At 36.7% G+C, this 20,913-nt stretch overlaps 1 protein-coding gene across 1 annotated transcript in view; it reads left to right on the forward strand.

Moving 5' to 3' along the window:
* LOC127499807 (rho guanine nucleotide exchange factor 17-like) overlaps positions 1–15,651 on the forward strand; it is a 48,058-nt gene extending 32,407 nt beyond the window's left edge. Inside the window, exons 12-20 of the mRNA XM_051870411.1 lie at positions 655–916; positions 2,261–2,502; positions 2,953–3,193; positions 6,079–6,165; positions 6,251–6,318; positions 6,402–6,550; positions 10,125–10,299; positions 10,652–10,924; positions 13,033–15,651. Of these exons, the coding sequence (XP_051726371.1) occupies positions 655–916; positions 2,261–2,502; positions 2,953–3,193; positions 6,079–6,165; positions 6,251–6,318; positions 6,402–6,550; positions 10,125–10,299; positions 10,652–10,924; positions 13,033–13,244 (1,709 nt within the window). The 3' untranslated portion in view covers positions 13,245–15,651. The remainder of the gene's footprint in view (positions 1–654; positions 917–2,260; positions 2,503–2,952; positions 3,194–6,078; positions 6,166–6,250; positions 6,319–6,401; positions 6,551–10,124; positions 10,300–10,651; positions 10,925–13,032) is intronic.
* The last annotated feature ends 5,262 nt before the right edge of the window (positions 15,652–20,913 follow it).

Consider the following 20,913-nt stretch of genomic DNA (forward strand, 5'->3'; position numbering starts at 1 on the left):
TTATGACATTACAAGTTTTGATTAAAAAATCAAAATAAGAGAAAAAATATTTTATATTTTTAACAAAACAAAACACTAAACTTGATAAATGGTATAACAATAATAAAAAATATATATATATAATAATGAAAAATAATAATAAAAGGTATTTATCTGTCAAAATTATTTGGCCAAAAAATGCATTTGAGTGGAAAAAGCATACATTTTACTACAACATAATCAGTTATTTATATTTCGTTGATTCCCTATTGTTTTTGCATGAGTTCATATTTTCTTTGTATGACATCCTGGCCAAAAATATGTCCGCACAATTTTCATTGCATTATCACAAATAAAACAATTGACTCCAAGCACAACTATGCAATATGCTTACAAAATCTTTCACAAATTTTTAATAACATTTAAATAAAGGGTGAAGATGTCAATTTTCTTATGCCGGACACCACTTTTGGCCACTACTGCTTATTCAGGACAAAAAACAAATACTGCATATATTCATGAGAAAACCAATAAATACTTAATTTATTTATTATATATTTCATATAGCAAATATGGTGTATATATTAATGGAAAAGAGCGTGCTATATATTCATGACAAGCCCTACATATTGTACGTATTCATCAAAAGCACCCTATTTTCTATCTTCTGTCCAGCCATGAACAAAGATCAGTGGGACCCAGAGTTCCTGAAGGCCATTCCCATTATGAAGACCCGCAGCGGGATGCAGTTCTCCTGCGCCTCCCCCAGCCACAGCTGTCCAGAGAACACATATGAGGTGTGGGTGTGTAACAGCGACGGGTATGTTGGTCAGGTGTGTCTGCTGAACATTCGAGACGAGCCCACGGTGGAGGCCTGCATCGCCGTCTGCTCTGCTCGGATCATCTGCATCGCCGCCGTGCCTGGCCTGAAGAACAGGTGAGACAGACTCGTCTGAGACCCGACGGCCCTAAACGCATCTGTTTGTGTGGCAGAGTCAGGACAGATTGTCCTGTTAAATACTAATAATAGATGAACTGTGTGTTGATTAGCACCATGAGACTGTATGTGAGAATCCCCATACAGATATGACATGCTCACACTGCTAATGAGAACATTCTAGGTTATTTTCCACCTAATGTGTATGTTCTGCTTGTGTGGCATGATCATTTCAGCATCCTTCAATGTATATAAATGAACAGTACAGTTCTCCACTAGTCCTACCTATTAAAGGTGCTGTATGTAATTTTTTGGGCTGTACTAAATAGGGGTGTAATGGTACACAGAAGTTATGGTTCGGTACATACCTCAGTTTTGGGTCACGGTTCTTCTTTTTGTAGGGCTGATAAAAAACAAAAGGTATTTGGTCACAATCAGCTACAAAACTGAAAAGCATCTCATGTTACAAAAGTACAAAATAAATAGAATAATGAAAAATGAAACTTTTGCAAAAACTGCACATGCACATTGGCTCGTCTAGCCTGAAAAGTACACTTTTTTTAATGCTATTTGAGCATAAGAAACAACATTTATGGGACAGTTCATGTCAGATTTTATTGCTGATTTGAAATATGTTATTTAATTGTGAGTTCTCCAAGCAGTTTTTGAGATTTCAGGATTCCCCCATTCAAATAGATAGGACTTGCTCTTGAATGCCCGAAATAGCTGCCCGGTGGCGTTGCAAATATGACCGCCGAGTGGACAGACTTTCCTTGAAAGAGACTTTGTCAAAACTCAACGTATAGGCTACTAGCAAGCTCTTGCTACAATCTAAACTCTTGTTTTTGGGTTGGTGGGTAGATCGTCTCTTCTTCTGTTCTTTTTCCTGTTGTGGCGGTTAGCAAACAGCATTGCATTACCGCTCGTGCCCCTTGCAAAACACGAATACATTAACAAACATTAGCTGATCAGCTTACAGTGTAAGGCTCGTCGTTTTCCATTGTCAATTGCATGCGTTCCTGTTGCGTGTTCTTAATCAGATAACTCACATGAGTTACCTGAAGGCAGTCCTAGGCTTTATTAACACACCTGCCTGGAAGTTTCTAGTATGCCTAGTAAGATCTTGATTAGCTGGTTCAGGTGTTTAATTGGGGTTGAAGCTAAACTTTTCAGGACAGTGGCCTTCCAGTTTTGTAGCTCAAATAACAAACATTTTACTAAAATATTCATTATATACAATATGCCTTTTTATAGCAGGTTTGCCTCTATAGCTGTATAACATCTAATGAATTTTTTACACATGTATGTGGTTTGAATGTGCAAAAACGTCCCTTCTGTCTGCAGAGAACGTGTCGGTCATTCCACGCCCTCCGCCCCATCTGAGTCAAATCCTACGGCGTCTACACAACCCCAGCTCCATATCTGTATCTCTGGCTCATCTCTGGAGCTCAGCGAGCCCCCCACGGTGCCCGCCGCAGAGCTTGTTCCTTTTGACAGCGATGACACCGATGATGAAGACTCTCCCAGCCCTTCATCGACACTGCAGAGTCAAGCCTCCCATTCCACCATCTCATCCAGCTTCGGCAGTGAGTTAAAGCACATTTACAGTCTCTAAAATCAAATAAAGTACACTACCTGTCAAAAGTTTGGAATAATTAACTTTTTTTTTTTTTTTTTTTCAAATAAGTCTCTTATGCTTACCAAGGCTGCATTTATTTGATCAAAAATACAGTAATAACAGTAATATTTGTGAAATATTATTACAGTTTAAAAGAACTATTATTTTATTTGAATATATATTATAAAATGTATTTTATTCCTTTTGACAAAGCTGAATTTTTTAGGCATCATTACTCCAGTCTTCAGTGTGTTGATTTGCTTATTAGCTTTGATGAGCATAAGAGACTTCTTTCAAAAACATGAATAAATCTTAATTATTCTAATCTTATACTCACCCTCATGTCACTCAAAACACATTTGTTTTGCAATTTGTGTCTTATTAATGATGTTTTTGTTTTATTATTTGTTTCTATCAGATGATGAGGCAACTGTTTCAAAGGACATGGCCACAGAGACCACCAGCTCCGAGGAGGAACAAGAGTTTCCCGTCCCCAACTCATTCGGGCCCCCTCGGCTCAGTGCGGACAGTCCCATGGATGGCCGTGCCATGCGGCGGTCCAGTCGAGGGTCCTTCACCCGTGCCAGCCTGGAAGACCTGCTGAGCATCGACCCGGAGGCGTACCAGAGCTCTGTCTGGCTTGGGACAGAGGACGGCTGGTGGGTCAAAGCATGACTGCGGATTTACGAGAATAATACACTTAACTTCTGTAATGTGATACAGGGCGGTACTTGATTTGGCCATTTTAGCATTATGTATATACTGTTACAGTATTTATTTATTTTTTTAAATTAGCTTTTGTTTTTATATTTTTCAGAATTAGTCATTTCATTTTTTAAATATTTCTATTTAGCTTTAATTTATATTTATTTCAGTATTCAGGTTTTTTTTTTACTTCAACTTATTCATTTCAAAGCAACATTTAAAATTTAAGTTTTTTTTTTTTTTTTTTTTTTTTTTTTTTAAGTTTAGGTTTTATGAGAATAAATGACACATTTAACTTCTGTAGTGTGATGTAGGGCAGTACTTCATTTGGTCCAACGGGATTTGAATGGATTTTGAAAAATAGGTTGCAGTCCTATTGCTGGTTATTATTATTTTCACCGCCGACTTTGCAATGATTATATCAGCATAAATAAAAGCAATATTATTTTTGATAAAGACTTTTTTCTTTAAAGCTGCAGTCCGTAACTTTTTTTGGTTAGAAATTATCCAAAATCAATTTTTGAGCAAGTACATAGCCATCCAGTGTTCAAAACTATCTCCTTACCTTAGCCCGATTCACAACGGTAAGCTTATAATAATGTTTTATAATAAATCGATACTGGTGGATTTCCGCGGGAAATTCGAGCATGTCGCTGTTCGTCTTTGCGTCATTACGTCACATCTATAAACAGAAAGGAAGGAGTCCCAGCTAGACTGTGAATATATGATACTGCTGGTAGCGGATCATTTATAGCCTTTTCTCACAGCAGCTGCAATAATTAAACTTATCATTTTGATGGTGGATTGTAATCCAGAAAGGTCCAAATGACAATTATCAGTGACAACTGGAGATTCAGCCGTGGTCAAAAAGCAAAAGACTTCGAACTGCGGAGTGGCTACAGAAATTGAAATCTACAGGTAACGCTAATACACACTAATTACATGTAGTGACGCAATGCTGCTGTTGTTAACATTAACAATTTGAAAACAAAGTATAACAACAATAATAATTTGCACGGTTTAATGCGATATGAGCTAAGCGATCGTTAGATTTATTCACCATTGGCAGCGCGATTTATTGTAGGCCTAATGTATTTTCCTTCAGTTGGTCAGAACAAAAGTGGCATACATGTTACTTACTTGTTCAGATTACATTTTCCAGTGAAAATTCCTACTTTGGTCATACTTCCAAGACATAGAATCTGTGATTCTGAAGTACAGTATCCACACTGATGTGGTGACTGACAGCAAACATTAGATTAATCCGCGCTGAGGAGCCGTGCCGATGCACAATCCACGTAAAGATGATAATTCCGCATATAACTGCAATTGCAGGTTTCAAACAGAGATGGCGACAAAGAGGCAAAACTTACAGACTGCTGCTTTAAAAATTACATGCTGTAGAAACAGGCCTAAAAATTAACACCTAAAACTTAAAGGGTTAGTTCACCCAAAAATGAAAATTCTGTCATTAATTACTCACCCTCATGTCGTTCCACATCCGGAAGACCTTCATCTTCGGAACACAAATTAAGATATTTTTGATAAAATCCACTGGCTCAGTGACGCCTCTATTGACAGCAAGATTGACAATTTTAATTCCATGTTAACTTTTAAGTATGATTTTGGTAAAACAAATATTATAATAATTTTCATTAAGTCATTAACAAACCCTATATAATGCTCAGCTTATCATTCAGTTAAATGTATATCAGTCAATTTCATCATGGTTCTGATTATTTTAATGTAAAATTAATAGTCTGTTATATAATGTGACAATGTTTGTTAATGTAATATTATAAGCGTTCAAACTTGTGTTTAAACAGCATTTAAAACCCACGGGCCTAATTAAATGTTGAACGGGAGTAGCATGCAATGATGCAATCACATTTTACTGCACAAAGCATCCCCTTGCTGTTCCTTCTGTTTGGGGTTTAATTCTCACCTCAGGTGACCCTGATCTGACGACAGTACCACCCCTTTACCGCGTTCCCAGAGAGATGCACATTATCTCATGCTCAGACCTGCCCATGTCCTCAGTGCATCCTGTCACTTTCCATACAAGCATTTACTCTCTCTCTCTCCTTCACACAAGCAGGTGTGAAGTGTTTGTTCATGCCTCACTGCTGGTCGGCAGTCAAAACAAACAAAACACAATAAGATGTCTTAGGGAGTATTTTACTTGATGCCTGTCTATATAATGCATTTTTAGTAAGGAAAACTTGTGTGGTAATGTCACACCTCAGGTGTGCATTATTTTCTAATAATTCAATGGCCTGGAGTTACATATCTATAGCTCAACATTTCTTTATGAGAACATGCAAATGATTTGTTTCTTTAACTACATATTGTAAATAATTACACTGATTAAAGTCTCATGAGCCTTAAGTACACATAACACAGGTCCATTGTGAGTAAGGTGAAAGTATGAACATCTGAATGGGCCAGTTAATGTTTTCAAAACTGATAATAATGTTTCTTGAGCAGCAAATCAGCATAATAGAATGATTTCTGAAGGATCATGTGACACTGAAGACTGGAGTAATGATGCTGAAAATTCAGCTTTGCATTATAAATTACATTTTAAAATATATTCAAATAAAAAAACTGTTAAATTTGTAATAATACTTCGCATTATTATTGTTTTTACAATATGTTTTTATCAAATAAATGTAGCCTTGGTGAGCATAAGAGACTTTTTTTCAAAAACATTAAAAAATCGTACCGACCCCAAACTTTTGAATAATAGTGTAACTTAAATTTGTGATACCAGTTAAAAAAAGTAATGTCATAAGCATAATAATGTTGTAATTATGAATATTACACTGTTTTCTTTCAGCATCCATGTGTACCAGTCATCAGACAACATCAGAAACAGGAAGAACAGTATGAAGATGCAACATTCTGCTTCTATCCTCTGTATCCTGTAAGCAGCCGCTTGCCTCATTGCCGTATTAACTTATCCAGCATCAGCATGGAACCTGAACATCTTTTCTTTTTTTTATTCCCAGGTATCTTGACAACAAAGTGTTTGTGTCGCTGGCAAACGGGGAGGTGATTGTTTATCAGAGGGAAGCAGGTGAGCACAGATTCATTCAAAATGATTCATTTAGAACCAGTATGAGTGATTTACAGAAAGTCTGTCCTTTTTCTGCATAACAGGAAGTTTCTGGGATCCTCAGAGTTCTCAAACGCTGTGTTTGGGCTCTCCAAGCGGACCTGTGACCAAAATGGTACCTGTGGCGGGAAAACTGTGGTGTGGCTGTCAGAACCGGGTCCTTATCATCAACACCAGCACTTTAATACAAGAGGTCAGACGCAAATTAAATGCAGAGGACATCTGGAAGATGACTTGACACTGAATAATCAGTAATATCATTGATTCAGCTGCATTGACACAATCAGATGAGCAAAGTTTGAATTTAATTGAGCTGGATAATGACACTAACTTTTGGTGCTTGGTACTCGGCTCGGTACAGCAAAACAAATAATACTGCGGTGGCTGTTACTGACTATTTAAATCTAGCGGGTTTGGTGTCTCGTGTTTCAAATCCAATGACACTGGTTGTGATGATTCTTTCTGTCTGACCAATCAATGATCTGCAGTGTTTACGTCACATTTAGTATCGGTACGGCACGCTTGGAACTAGGGCTGTGCAATTAATCGCAAAACAGTCGCGATTTGAGCACATGCGATTTCTAATCCGCATAAGGCTGCGATTTTATTTATTAATTTATTTATATTTTAATTTAGAATACTGCAACGTTCTTGTGCACATGTTTAAGATGTTAACCAATCAGAGCTCACTCAGCGCACCGCGCAAATTACGACAAAGCTGAGCGAGGGAACAGAATAGGCGAGCGGGAGGAAAGAACATAAAATATGGATGCAGGTCAGAATAAAATGATTTGGTGCCAAAGAGGAATTCAACATCAGTCGTTTGGGAGTATTTTGGATACAAGAGAGGATGTGTCAGAGAGCAAGGTAATTTGCAAAGACCTGTAAAATGATTATTGCAACAAAACGGGGCAATACAACAAACTTGTTCCAACACTTAAAACAGCGCCATAAAAAATTGTATGATTAATGCATGTCGACAAAGTCCATCAACACTAACAAAAGCACACCTCAAAGCCAGCCTGAACCGACTGAACAAGTATTCATCGTTCAAGCATTTGCAAGACTCACGCCTTATGAGAAAAGATCAAAACGGCACAATGAAATTAATTTTATTTATTGTTATGACTGGAGTTTAGGTTAGTTGATCTTAATTTATTTTTATATTTATAATTTATATATATATATATATATATATATATATATATAAGATAATATATATATATATATATATATATATATATATATTAAGACAATTTATTACAGTTTTGTTTATCAAGCAGTTAATACTACTGTACAGTATTTTATTTCATTTTGAAATGTGTGCACTGAAAAACAATTCTGAAGTTTATTTATTGTTATGACTGGAATTTAGGTTAACCTTAATTTATTTTATGTTGTCTGTTTTAAAGTTTTGTTTATCAAGCTGTTAATACTATGTTATTTCATTTTGAAATGTTTTGTTATGCACTTGTGCACTGAATACATTTAGAATGTAGCATGTTTGAAAAAGTTTGAACAATAGTTTCAAAAACTATTGCCAAAATCGCAAATAAAATCGCAATTGCAATATTCATTAAAAAAATCTAAATATGATTATTTTGTCCATATTGCACAGCCCTACTTGGAACCTCCACTGAAGTGATACTATTTAAGCGAGCCATACCGTTCCATACAGAGCCGTCCCATGCATTGGAAAAGCGCCAAAAAATGAGCCGTACCGTGTCGTACTGAACCGTACCATGCAGTGGAAAAGTGCCAAAAAGAGAGCCGTATCGAGCCATCCCATGCAGTGGAAAAGCGCCAAAAAGTGAGCCGTACCGAGCCGTGTCATGCAGTGGAAAAGTGCCAAAAAAGTGAGCCTTACCGAGCCGTCCCATGCAGCGGAAATGCACCAAAAAGTGAGCCGTACCGAGACGTACCATGCCGAACCGTACCATGCAGTGGAAAAGTGCCATAAACTGAGCCGTACCGAGCCGTACCATGCCGTACTGAGCCATCCCATGCAGTGGAAAAGCGCCAAAATGTGAGCCGTACCATGCCATACCGAACCGTACCGTGCAGTGGAAAAGCGCCAAAAAGTGAGCCGTACCGAGCCATCCCATGCAGTGGAAAAGCGCCAAAAAGTGAGCCATACCGAGCCGTACCATGCAGTGGAAAAGCGCCAAAAAATGAGCCGTACCATGCCGTACCGAACCGTACCGTGAAGTGGAAAAGTGCCAAAAAAGTGAGCCTTACCAAGCCGTCCCATGCAGCGGAAATGCGCCAAAAAGTGAGCCGTACCGAGACGTACCATTCCGTACCGAACCGTCCCATGCAGTGGAAAAGCGCCAAAAAGTGAGCCGTACCGAGCCGTCCCATGCAGTGGAAAAGCGCCAAAATGTGAGCCGTACCATGCCATACCGAACCGTACCGTGCAGTGGAAAAGCGCCAAAAAGTGAGCCGTACCGAGCCATCCCATGCAGTGGAAAAGCGCCAAAAAGTGAGCCATACCGAGCCGTACCATGCAGTGGAAAAGCGCCAAAAAATGAGCCGTACCATGCCGTACCGAACCGTACCGTGCAGTGGAAAAGTGCCAAAAAGTGAGCTGTACCGAGCCGTCCCATGCAGTGGAAAAGCGCCAAAAAGTAAGCCGTACCGTGCCGTACCGAACCGCACCGTGCAGTGGAAAAGTGCCAAAAAGTGAGCCATACCGAGCTGTACAGAACCATACCGTGCAGTGGAAAAGTGCCATTTGTAACATCAGCTATGTTTCCACCCATCTAATTTTGGCACAATAAAAACCTTGTATGGAAATTTCAAGATGCACATAAAAATGTGCATAAAAACGTATGCAATTAAGAAGGCATGTGCATAAACTAAAATGGAAACACGTTTACCAAAACATTTATGATGTACAAAAAAAAGAGCTACAGTGGCTTCCCTATTGAAGCTTGTTTCCACCATGAAATAAAAAATAAAGGTAATTGCGATTTTTATCTCACATTTCTGACTTTTTCTGGCAATTGCGAGATATAAAATCAGAATTGCGTGATATAAAATCAGAATTGTGAGATATAAACTTGCAATTGCATATTATAATGTCCAAATGTGAGGTGAGAAAAAAAGTCAGAATTGCAACTATATCTCACAATTCTGACTTTATAACTTACAATGCAAGTTTAAATCTCGCAATTCTGAGAAAAAAAGTCTTTTTTAATTTTTTTTATTTAGTGGCGGAAACAAGCTTCCACACTTTCCCGATTGCAGCAACTTCCATTTTTATTACAGATATTTTGGGCCAATTTTTTAGGAAGCGATGATTTTGTTTTCTTGAACACAGGGGATGGAACTGTTTTATGCGATATTCCAATTTTGGAATTAAATATGTTAAATTCAAACTATAGATGGAAATTGAACTGAATAATGACACTATTATTTTCTGTAGAGCTGCTTTACAGCTTAAATTGAATTTGTTTCATTAGTAATGAATTTTACTACAATATTTTTTTTTCTGTTTTCACATTTTTTCTGCATTAATGTGAAGCAACTTTGGGACAATTTGTATTGCAAAAGGTGCTATATACTGTAAATAAATGTGACTTGACTATTGGAATCAGCAGATTAAACATTTAAAATATGATGATTATAACTAAACAATATCTACTTGACATCACATTCATGCACAAGTATAGACATACATCACCTTTAATCATTTTTAGCAATTTTCAGTTTATGTCTCATTATATATATTTATTTATTTATTTATTTATTGTATTTTTCCTCAGCACTCATTCCAAGTGGGTCAGGACAGCGGGCGCTGTGTGACCAGTATGGTGAGTTATGGCAAAGGCGTGTGGATCGCTCTACAGGGCAGTGCTCACGTGCGGCTGTACCACGCCTCCACCTACGAGAGCCTCACAGAGGTTGACGTGGCACCAGCCGTGCACAAGATGCTTGCAGGTATTGTTTATTGTGCATTCAGTCATAATTTTCACCTGCTGCCTGCTAAAACAAGGGGGGAAAAAAGCATCAACACTTTATTGCGATAGTCTACTATAGACATTCTACTAACTCTTAGTAACTTTGCAACTACACGTCAACTACCAGCCATTAGAGTATTAGTAGACTTTCTGCTTAATATCTGCTAACACTTGCATGTCAACTTAATCCTAACAATCTGCTAATGCTCTAATGAGAGTTAGTTAACATGTAGTTGCAAAGTTACTTATAGTTAGTAGAATGTTAAAGCTGATTCTATAAAAACATTTGCAGATACAATAAATCCCTTTCTCATTTTTCTTTTTTCTTTTAGGCTCTGATGCCATTATCCGGCAGCACAAAGCAGCCTGTTTGCGGATCACCGCTCTTCTGGCATGTAAGGACCTGCTGTGGATTGGCACCAGTGCAGGGGTGGTCCTGACTCTGGCCATCCCACCAGTGTCCTCCAGCACTGGGCCGGGAACTGTGCGTGCTCCCCTCCTCCCCATGGGCTCCGCCCACGGCCACACCGGACACGTCCGCTTTCTCACGTGCATTGAGCTGCCCGAGGGCTTTGACGTCAACTTCCCACCGACGTCAGAATCAGGTTTGTTTCTCACAACCTATTGCAGTGTGCATAATATTAACAGAGGATTTGGCAACAAAACTGCATATTAATCATTTATAAATGCATTACAGAAATACAGAAAACCTGAATGAGACATTGTTCTGTGTTTCTGTATGTTATTAAAGGGATAGTTCACCCAAAAATGAATATTCTGTCATTAATATGGGTAACCAAACAGTTGATGGGCCCCACTGACTTCCATAGTATGGGAAAAAAAAAAAATACTGTGGAAGTCAGTGGGGCCCATCAACTGTTTGGTTACCCATTGGTTACTGACATTCTTCAAAATAGCTTTCATAGATCAAGAAAGAAATTCATACAGGTTTGGAACAACTTGAGGGTGAGCAAATGATGAAAGAATTTTCATTTTTGGGTGTAGCTATCATTTTTGTAGGTTAACTATCCCTTTAAGCTACAACCTGAAATCCAGAGTATTAAGATTTCAGTGACTTAAAGGATTAGTTCGCTTTAAAATGAAAATTACCCCAAGCTTTACTCACCCTCAAGCCATCTTAGGGTATATATGACTTTCTTCTTTCTGATGAACACAATCAGAGTTATATTAATAAATATCCTGACGCATCCAAGCTTTATAATGGCAGTGAACGGGAAACAACGAGTATGAAGCTCAAGAAAGTGCATCCATCCATCATAAACGTACTCCACACGACTCCGGGGGGTTAATAAAGGCCTTCTGAAGCGAAGCGATGCGTTTGTGTAAGAAAAATATCCATATTTAACAAATTATAAAGTAAAATATCTAGCTTCCACCAGACTGCCTTCAGTGTTCAACTTATGAAGAAAGTGTAACGCCTCTTGCAGTTCGAAACGCTTACGCTATGTCCTGACCTACACCTTCTGCATTCAACTTACGAAAAAAGCGTAACTGACGTCGCATTGAATACAGAAGCCAGTCTGGCGGAAGCTAGATATTTTACTTTGTAACTTGTTAAATATGGATATTTTTCTTACACAAACACATCGCTTCACTTCAGAAGGCCTTTATTAACCCCCCGGAGCCGTGTGGAGTGCGTTTATGATGGATGGATGCACTTCCTTGAGCTTCATACTCATTGGTCCCATTCACTGCCATTATAAAGCTTGTATGCGTCAGGATATTTATTAATATAACTCCTTGTGATATGGTATTCATAAAACATGCAATTACAGCCCTGCAAAAGAAATTATGCAGTTTTAAATATTTAATTTAATTTCATTTTATTTAGCTCAAATCAGGCTTAAAAAAACAAAACAAGGTAAACCAGCTAGAACACACACATATTACTGTTGTTGTTAGACAATTTGCTGGATTATTTGAAACGCAGAACTACTTTTCTACAGTTGCAGTGCTGTTGACCGTTGTGATTTCCCACATTTATTTTTCAACAAGCAGACTGTGATTATTATGAACCCAATTACACCTGCTATTCACATCCATCTCAACTGGTCAGAAATAAAACAGGGTGTAAACTGGTCCAAATCGTTTTGCGATCACATCACTCAAACATTTGTAGTATAAACACTAATGCGTCTTGATGCATCCCACACAACAGAAAAGGACCGCCTACTTACCTGTCAATCAACCATTGAGTTTTGAGTGTTTTAAACTTGCCTGCTTTGACTAGTACTTGTCAACAGATGCATCCAAGATGGATGTTAAAGGGACAGTTCACCCAAAAATGAAAATTCTGTCATCATTTACTCCCCCTCAAGTTGTTCGAAACCTGTATGAATTTCTTTGTTCTGCTGAACACAAAGGAAGATATTTGGAAGAATGTTTGTAACCAAGCAGATCTCGCCCCCCCATTGACTACCACAGTATTTTTTTTTTCCTACTATGATAGTCAATGGGGGGGACGAGATCTGCTTGGTTACAAACATTCTTCCAAATATCTTCCTTTGTGTACAGCAGAACAAAGAAATTCATACAGGTTTGGAACAACTTGAGGGGGAGTAAATGATGACAGAATTTTCATTTTTGGGTGAACTATCCCTTTAACACAAGACTTTAAATATAGGCTATCAATAAAAAGTGACAAAATGGCATCAAATGATGAATATGTGTGTTTTATTAATTTTTATAACAGTGAACTCGGCACAGAACAACTCTGAGAGCAGCAGCGGAGGCCTGCAGAGACGAGACTCAGCCCGACGGCGCGCCTCCACCCTCCTGCCCGTCAAATCCAACCTGCTGGTCATCAGCGGCGGCGACGGCTATGAAGACTTTAGACTGACCAATAGCAGCGAGACGGTGGGACGGGACGACAGCACCAACCACTTACTGCTGTGGCGCGTGTAACGGAAGCCCCGCCCCCCCACGACAAAAGCTGGACAAGCCCACGCACTTCCCCCCCAAAACCCCGCCCCTTCCTGTTCTCTAATGCGTTGTGTACAAGCGTGTAACACGTCAACAAATGGGGTGTTTGTTTTTCGTTACGTTGTGTTATGTCATTTTGTTTCTTGGTGTGAAATATAGATCTCGCTTGCCATGTGGTGTTTCCTGTGGGCGCTTTTGAATATTGTGTTGAAACTTTAGAAGCAGCTTTAAAAGCGGACAGAGAAGAAAAAATGATTGTAAAAACCCTCACGGGAAGAAGAGAAGATCATTGGAGAGAGAAAAAAAACAGGAACAGGTTAAGTAAAAAAGGAAGAAAGAATTGTTCGGTTGTTGTTGGATAGAGAGAAGGTTTGAACGCATCGCACGAGACAGGAAGGATATTGTGGGTAATTGTGGATGGACGTACAGAGGGGAAAGACAAGTTTTTTTCATCCTTCACTTTGTCCGCACACTTTTATGGTCAACTACTGGTCTCGACAGACTGTGATTTGATTCGAGAATGAAGATGTTTTTGTTAAACCTCTCACCTGTGCCGAGATGAGAGTTAATCTTACGTAACCAATGTGCAATATAAGGCTAGAGTACCTACAAACCGCTATACAACACACACACACACACACACACACACACACACTTTACTACTCAAATAATCAACAAACTCACAGTCAAGAGTTATTACACATTATCACTTTATTCTTTTGGTTATAAAATCAATTTTATGTATAAAAAAAATAAGACATTCACTATATTATGTAAAAGAACAGCAATGACATTCCATATATAGGTATTCTGACAAAAAAAATCCTTTTGTACAGTATTTATGTTTTTTCATTTTTAGTTAAGTCTTTTTTATAGCACTTAATTTATAAATAAGGTAGTCTGGCGTTTTTCTCTACTGAAATATTTTGACGCTCAACTCAAGTTGGGTGAGGTCGCGTTTGTGAGATTGATTACATTTTTTTTTGAAACCTTATTTGAGTGACGAAACATCCAGGTCATATTTTACCCTAAAATCAAAAGATAAAAAATAATAATTTTGCATAAAGAAAATAAAGCCTATCTTCAGGAGCATTTAAGATGTTTGCATTGTGTTATTTTAATCACAATTAAGCACATTTCTCCCTCATTTTTAAAAATTGTAATGCAAAAATATAATTCACATTACTGTAAAACCTTCTTTTCAGGCAATTTTTTAAATTAAATTTAGTACAACAAATACTATAGTATGTATTTTAAAGATGTACTGTATTTTTTCACATTACAATAATGAGACCTTTGGGGGAAATGTGATTAATTGTCATAAAAATAATGTAAAAAATATATAGTGTATTTGAATATAGTATTTTTGAATAGTTTGAATTATAACCTGGACATGTTTTTGACAGGTTTCTTGAGATTCACCCATGGACAGCTTTGTAATTTCAGTCGTCGTTTTCATCACCTTGGTAATTTAGGAAAAGGGAATTGCTCAGATGTTGTTTCTAAAGACTGCCTCGATTTGACATATAGAGTTTGGAGTTAAAAGATGAACTCTGTGCTCTTTTGTGAGTAGATTATGACACGTAGAATGAAGTCAGACGGGTTACAGCCCTTCAGCTACATGTGGCTGCTTATGAGAGACAATTATCTGCTAAATCGCTCTGCCTGCGCCGCCCGCCATCAGGTGGGTCGACTACCTGTTAAATGAGCAATTTCAGCTGCCTTAGTTTGTCTGGAAAGAACAGAGTCAGTCAGAAACACACCCAAACACTCGCTCACCTGCATCTAAAACATGCTGAATGACCTGAAGGATGAGAAGTCAGACTTTTCCCAGACTGCATCATGCATGGATATTCATGGGAATATATCACGAGTTTGTTTTATTGATTGGCCTGGGTAGATATGAACGCTCGCAGGTGGAAATCATCAAAGCATTTCAGAAAATAACTTCTTATCACGAACAAGATCCTATTTTCATAAACTGAGTCTGCATTTTCAAGTTTTAAGCAAATATCTAAATCAATCAGTGATGATAGTCGAGTCTTACTGTTGTAAATGACCCTCACAGCCCTTTCTAGTGAAAGACGTCATCAATGTTTATTGTAAATATTGGTATATATTGCCTTTCTCTGTACATAGTGCTCTCACGGCCCACGATTGTTCATATGAATCTAATGGCATATTTTTATAAGTATTTTTGTCTATTTTTTTCCTCGTTTGGCATGTGCCGTCTCATTTAAATTAAAACTATTACAGTATTTTAAAAGAAGAGAAGATAATCCGCTCTGCATCTGCGGGTTCTGTAACAGTCCTCATGCTTTTTTCACACCGTTGTACTATTTTGTCACTGTGGGTTTCTTTGTAATTAAACATTTCACTGATGCCAGAATCTCGAGGCTTTGGTTAACTCATTTACAAACACGCTTACACATGATCTCACCCACCAGACTGATCACAGTCAAATGAGTCAGTCAGTGTGAGGAAGTTTAGGACTTTTGTTTTCAAAGATTGTAAACTGGCACCTTCGGAGGAGAGGAAAGGAAACACAAGACTCTTTTGAAAAGGTCAGTTTTTTAACAAATGCCAAAAGTTGAGATGTGTCTGAACAGTGTATATATATATATATATATATATATATATATATATATATATATATATATATATATATATATATATATATTATATATATATATATATATATATATATATATATATATAAATAATAATATACTAAAATGTTAGATGTATCTATCTCACATTTGTTTTTTTCATCTAATATTTTTCTTACAATGTTTTGTTTCCTGGGTGTCACAATTTTATGAAACATCAGATTTTTATATGGGTTAAAATTATGCAGTAACAGGGTTGCTCACAAAATGTAGGACAAATATGCTAAATATTACATGTGTGGTGATTAAAATAACAAGATAGTTTTAATTTTTGTCTTTTGTGTTGTGTTATATTGGTGCTTAAATCCATTTACCATTTCCCATAAACTAGGTGATGATTCACATACAATTCTTTTACTAATCATTTCCTTATGTGATTAATGAAAGCAGTGAGTAGTAAGTGTAAAATATGAATCAAGTGTGAATCAACACTTGGATTTGAATTAAAATAACTTTACTTTAATATTTTTCTGTTGTCAGTTTTACAGATTTTGGCGAAATTGACATTGTATGATTTTTAATTGTCGGATAAGCCTAGAAGGTCATGACCTCTGAGGAGATACAGGCCCAAATCACTATTTTAAAGAGGGAAAGGACATTCAATGCTTGTAATATTTTGTGTGTGTATAAAAAACAGTAATATTGTGAAATATTATTACAATATGTGACACTGGACCACAAAACCAGTCGTAAGTCACACGGGTATATTTGTAGCAATAGCCACATTGTATGAGTCAAAATTATCGATTTTTCTTTTATGCCAAAAATCATTAGGATATTAAGTAAAGATCATGTTCCATGAAGATATTTTGTAAATTTCTTACCGTAAATATATCAAAAATGTATTTTTGTGAGTTGATATGCATTGCTAAGGACTTCATTTGGACAACTTTAAAGGCGATTTTACCCAATATTTTGATTTTTTTTTTTGCACCCTCAGATTCCAGATTTTGGTCTAGGACCACATATATTTTAGAATTATTTAAAAGTTATTCCTGTGATAGCAAAGCATCATTACTCCAGTCTTCAATTAACTAATTTCTTTAAAAAACATAAAAAAAAACATATATAATGCAGTGCTTGTGTTGCTGGTGTGTCGTCAGCAGTGTTCTGAATGACTGTCCAACATTGACCCAAACTGAATGAAATACACAAGACCAATTCACGTCATCTCACAGCGAACTAGTTATGCACGAGCACAAAGGAAGCTTTATAATGTCACGCAATGAACATTCAGCGCCTGATAATGCAGTTCATGGTTTGTGTGAGAGATCTGGTTTTATTCTGACGCACAATTCAGTGCAATTGGCGTATAAGAAACCAAAGAATGATGCAGCCTACAGGAGCTCAGTCTCTCAGGTTACAGAGTAACCATGAAGAAACATTTAATTAAAGATTTAGAGCATTTTTAAGGTTTCTAAAGAAGCATCAATTAAGCTAAATACACACACGCGCACAAAGGTTGAATAAATTATGCACTTTCTGTACCAGCAAGGAGGAACACAGTTAGGGCCATGTAGACAGAATAAAGGGACTGTGTAAGATTATATAAATGCTTTTAGTGTTCAATAATGCTTTTATCCAGTTATATTTTTAGGGTTATTGTGCTAAAAGGATTCACTGTCTTTGCCATCAAATGAGCAGTTTTTCAAAAACCGGAATTGTGTCTTGCATTTGAAGTAGCCTAGTTTCGAATTATGGTTAGGCTACACCTTATTTCGATAGTCCACTTTAGCCATTCTACTAACCATAAGTAACTTTGCAACTACATGTCCGCTAACTGTTATTAGAGCATTAGCCTAGTAGACTGTTAGGGTTAGGGTTAGTAAGTTGACATGTAGTTGCAAAGTTACTTATAGTCAGTAGAATGTCTGTTTGGGGAGCAAAGTTTTAGCAGATACAGTTGCAAGAAAAAGTATGTGAACCACTTGCAGAATTTGTGAAAAATTTTAACAAAATAAGAGAGATCATACAAAATGCATGTTATTCTTCATTTATTACTGTCCTGAGTAAGATATTTTACATAAAAGATGTTTACATATAATCCATAAGACAAAAAAATAGCTGAATTTATTAAAATTACCCCATTCAAAAGTTTGTGAACCATTGATTCTTAATACTGTGTGTGGTTACCTGAATGATCTACGACTGTTTTTTTTTTCTTTTTGTTTTTTTTTTTTTGTTTTTTTTGTGATGGTTGTTCATGAGTCTCTTGTTTGTCCTGAGCAGTTAAACTGAGCTCTGTTCTTCAGAAAAATCCTCCAGGTCCTGCAGATTCTTCAGTTTTCAAGGATTTTTTTGCATATTTGAACCCTTTACAGCAGTGACTGAATGATTTTGAGATCGCATCTTTTCACACTGAGGACAATTGAGGGACTGAAACACAACTATTAAAAAAGGTTCAAACATTCACTGATGCTCCTGAAGGAAACACGATGCATTAAGAGTCAGGGGTGAAAACTTTTGAACAGGATGAAGATGTAGAAATTTTTGTTATTTCGTTTAAATATCTTTTTTTTTTTCATTTAGTACTGCCCTTCGGAAGCAACAGAAGATACTTACATGTTTCCCAGAAGACAAATTAAGTACAATTTACCTTGATCTTCAAATTCAAAAAGTTTTCACCACCGGCTCTTAATGCATTGTGTTTCCTTCTGGAGCATCAGTGAATATTTGAACCTTTTTTATTAGTTTTGTTTGAGTCCCTCAGTGTGAAAAGATGGATCTCAAAATCATTCAGTCACTGCTGGAAAGGGTTCAAATATGCCAGAAAATCCTCGAAAACTGAAGAATCTGCAGGACCTGGAGATTTTTTCTGAAGAACAGAGCTCAGTTTAACTGCTCAGAACAAACAAGGGACTCATGAACAACCATCACAAAACAAAAAAACAGTCGTAGATCATCCAGGTAACCACACACAGTATTAAGAATCAATGGTTCACAAACTTTTGAACTGGGTCATTTTAATAAATTCAGCTATTTTTTTGTCTTGTTGATTATATGTAAACATCTTTTATGTAAAATATAGTTAAAAAATAACATGCATTTTGTATGATCTCTCTTATTTTGTTAAAATGATTCACATTTTCACAGATTCTGCAAGTGGTTCACATACTTTTTCTTGCAACTGTATTAAGCAGACAGTCTACTATACTCTACTATGCTCCAGCAGGGTTGCCAGGTTTTCACAACAAAACCTGCCCAATTGCTGTGCAAAACTAGCCCAATTGCATTTCAGGGGAGGTCCCACAATAAAAATCGTGTTCCGGGGGGTAAAATCCATGTTTTTGGCAGGGTTCCCCTTGTAAAATTCGCATTCCAGGGGCTAAATATCATGTTATTTGGGGTCGCTTCAACCCGCGGACATGAAAACGACCCACGGCAGTGTGAAAATAGCTAATTCTGCGGGAAAACCGCAGGCTTGGCAACACTGATTACCAGTAATGTTTGATTATTATTCAATATAAGCTGAAAAATATCAAATACAGTATATAGGCCTACTTTTGCAGTTTTTTAATTGTTAAGGACGGTGTTTAAACCTGAAAGCTAATTACAAATGTTGTGTTAATATAATCAAATGTGCAGTTACAATTTAGGCAGGTGAGCTTATGTATTTTATGCGTTCATTCCATACATTAGTGTTTAAATCTTTAATATCCACATCACTGGATGGTTACTCACATCTGTAAGCAACATTTGCATGGCATGATTGGTCACTTCTTCTACTTCAGTCATCTGGTTTATTTAGATTTCTTCAGAATATTTTTTTTTTCTTTTTCTTTCTGTAGGGTTCATTCATTGTATAGTCACGTGAATAACCGGAATAACGTGATATTAATGTGAGATTCTGTTAAATCACCCTGCAGCATGAGTGCATTCCATGAGCACAGCGCTGGAGACACAGAAACATGCAAAACCAAAAGAGCAGAGTTTATGTAGACACTAGATGAAATATAAGGTGAGGTGTTTGCTTTTGTAGCCTATTTGTTCCACATGTCATGAAAAAATACTATTACTAATAGTAATACTATTAGTAAAAATACTATAGTAATTTATAGAAAATACTACAGTATAGTGTGTTTGAACCATACTGTAGTAAAGTACTTGATTTCATTTGTTGTGGTAATTCTATAGTTGCTGTGGTAATATAACAGCTATAGTGGCCTAATATAAACAAATTACTTTACCCAATACTGTACTAAGTTTTCTATAGGGTATGTTATAGGCTACTACAATACACTACAGTTTACTGTAGTAAAAACTAAAGTATACTACAGTATTTATTAGTTTATCAGTTCACTATAGTTAATACTACAGTATGCTGTAGCATTCATTACAACACAAAGTGTTGTAAATACTATAATATATACAGTATACTACAATTTACTATAGTATGGTTCAAAAACACTATAGTATTTACTATAAAGTACTATTTTTTTATGTAAGAGAGACATTTTTTTTTCTTCTTAACTGCATTAGCTATTTTACTTGGAAACATGCTAAATGAATGTCATTTCATTATCAACCCAAGTCTTTTCTCTTCACTAACTTCACTTTTCTTCATCATGTTTGAAGTTTCAGGGGTTTTTTAACAGCTAGTTTTTTTGGCGGTTTTTAGTGGCTGTCAGTTCTCAAGTTCACACGTGTAGAGAATCACGGTAACTTTTATTAAAATGATTCACTTTATAATTTTAAAACGTACACATTTAGTTTTTGTTTTCTTGAAAAGGCCTATTAATGTAAATAAATGACATTTGGTCTGATATTTTAATGAAATGCCCACTGTATGTAGCTAATAGATTTTAATACCCATTTAAATAAATTATTTATTTTCTTTTTTTTCAAAATACATTCGTTTAAGATGTTAAAAATGCGGCAAATCTTCACAGGAATGAGAGAGAGAGAGAGAGAGAGAGAGAGAGAGAGAGAGAGAGAGAGAGTGAGGGGGGGGGGGGAGGAGCAGCTCATATTACACAGTGTGT

The sequence above is a fragment of the Ctenopharyngodon idella genome, chromosome 18 (genome assembly GCF_019924925.1).
Source record: "Ctenopharyngodon idella isolate HZGC_01 chromosome 18, HZGC01, whole genome shotgun sequence".
Classification (NCBI taxonomy): Eukaryota; Metazoa; Chordata; class Actinopteri; order Cypriniformes; family Xenocyprididae; genus Ctenopharyngodon; species Ctenopharyngodon idella.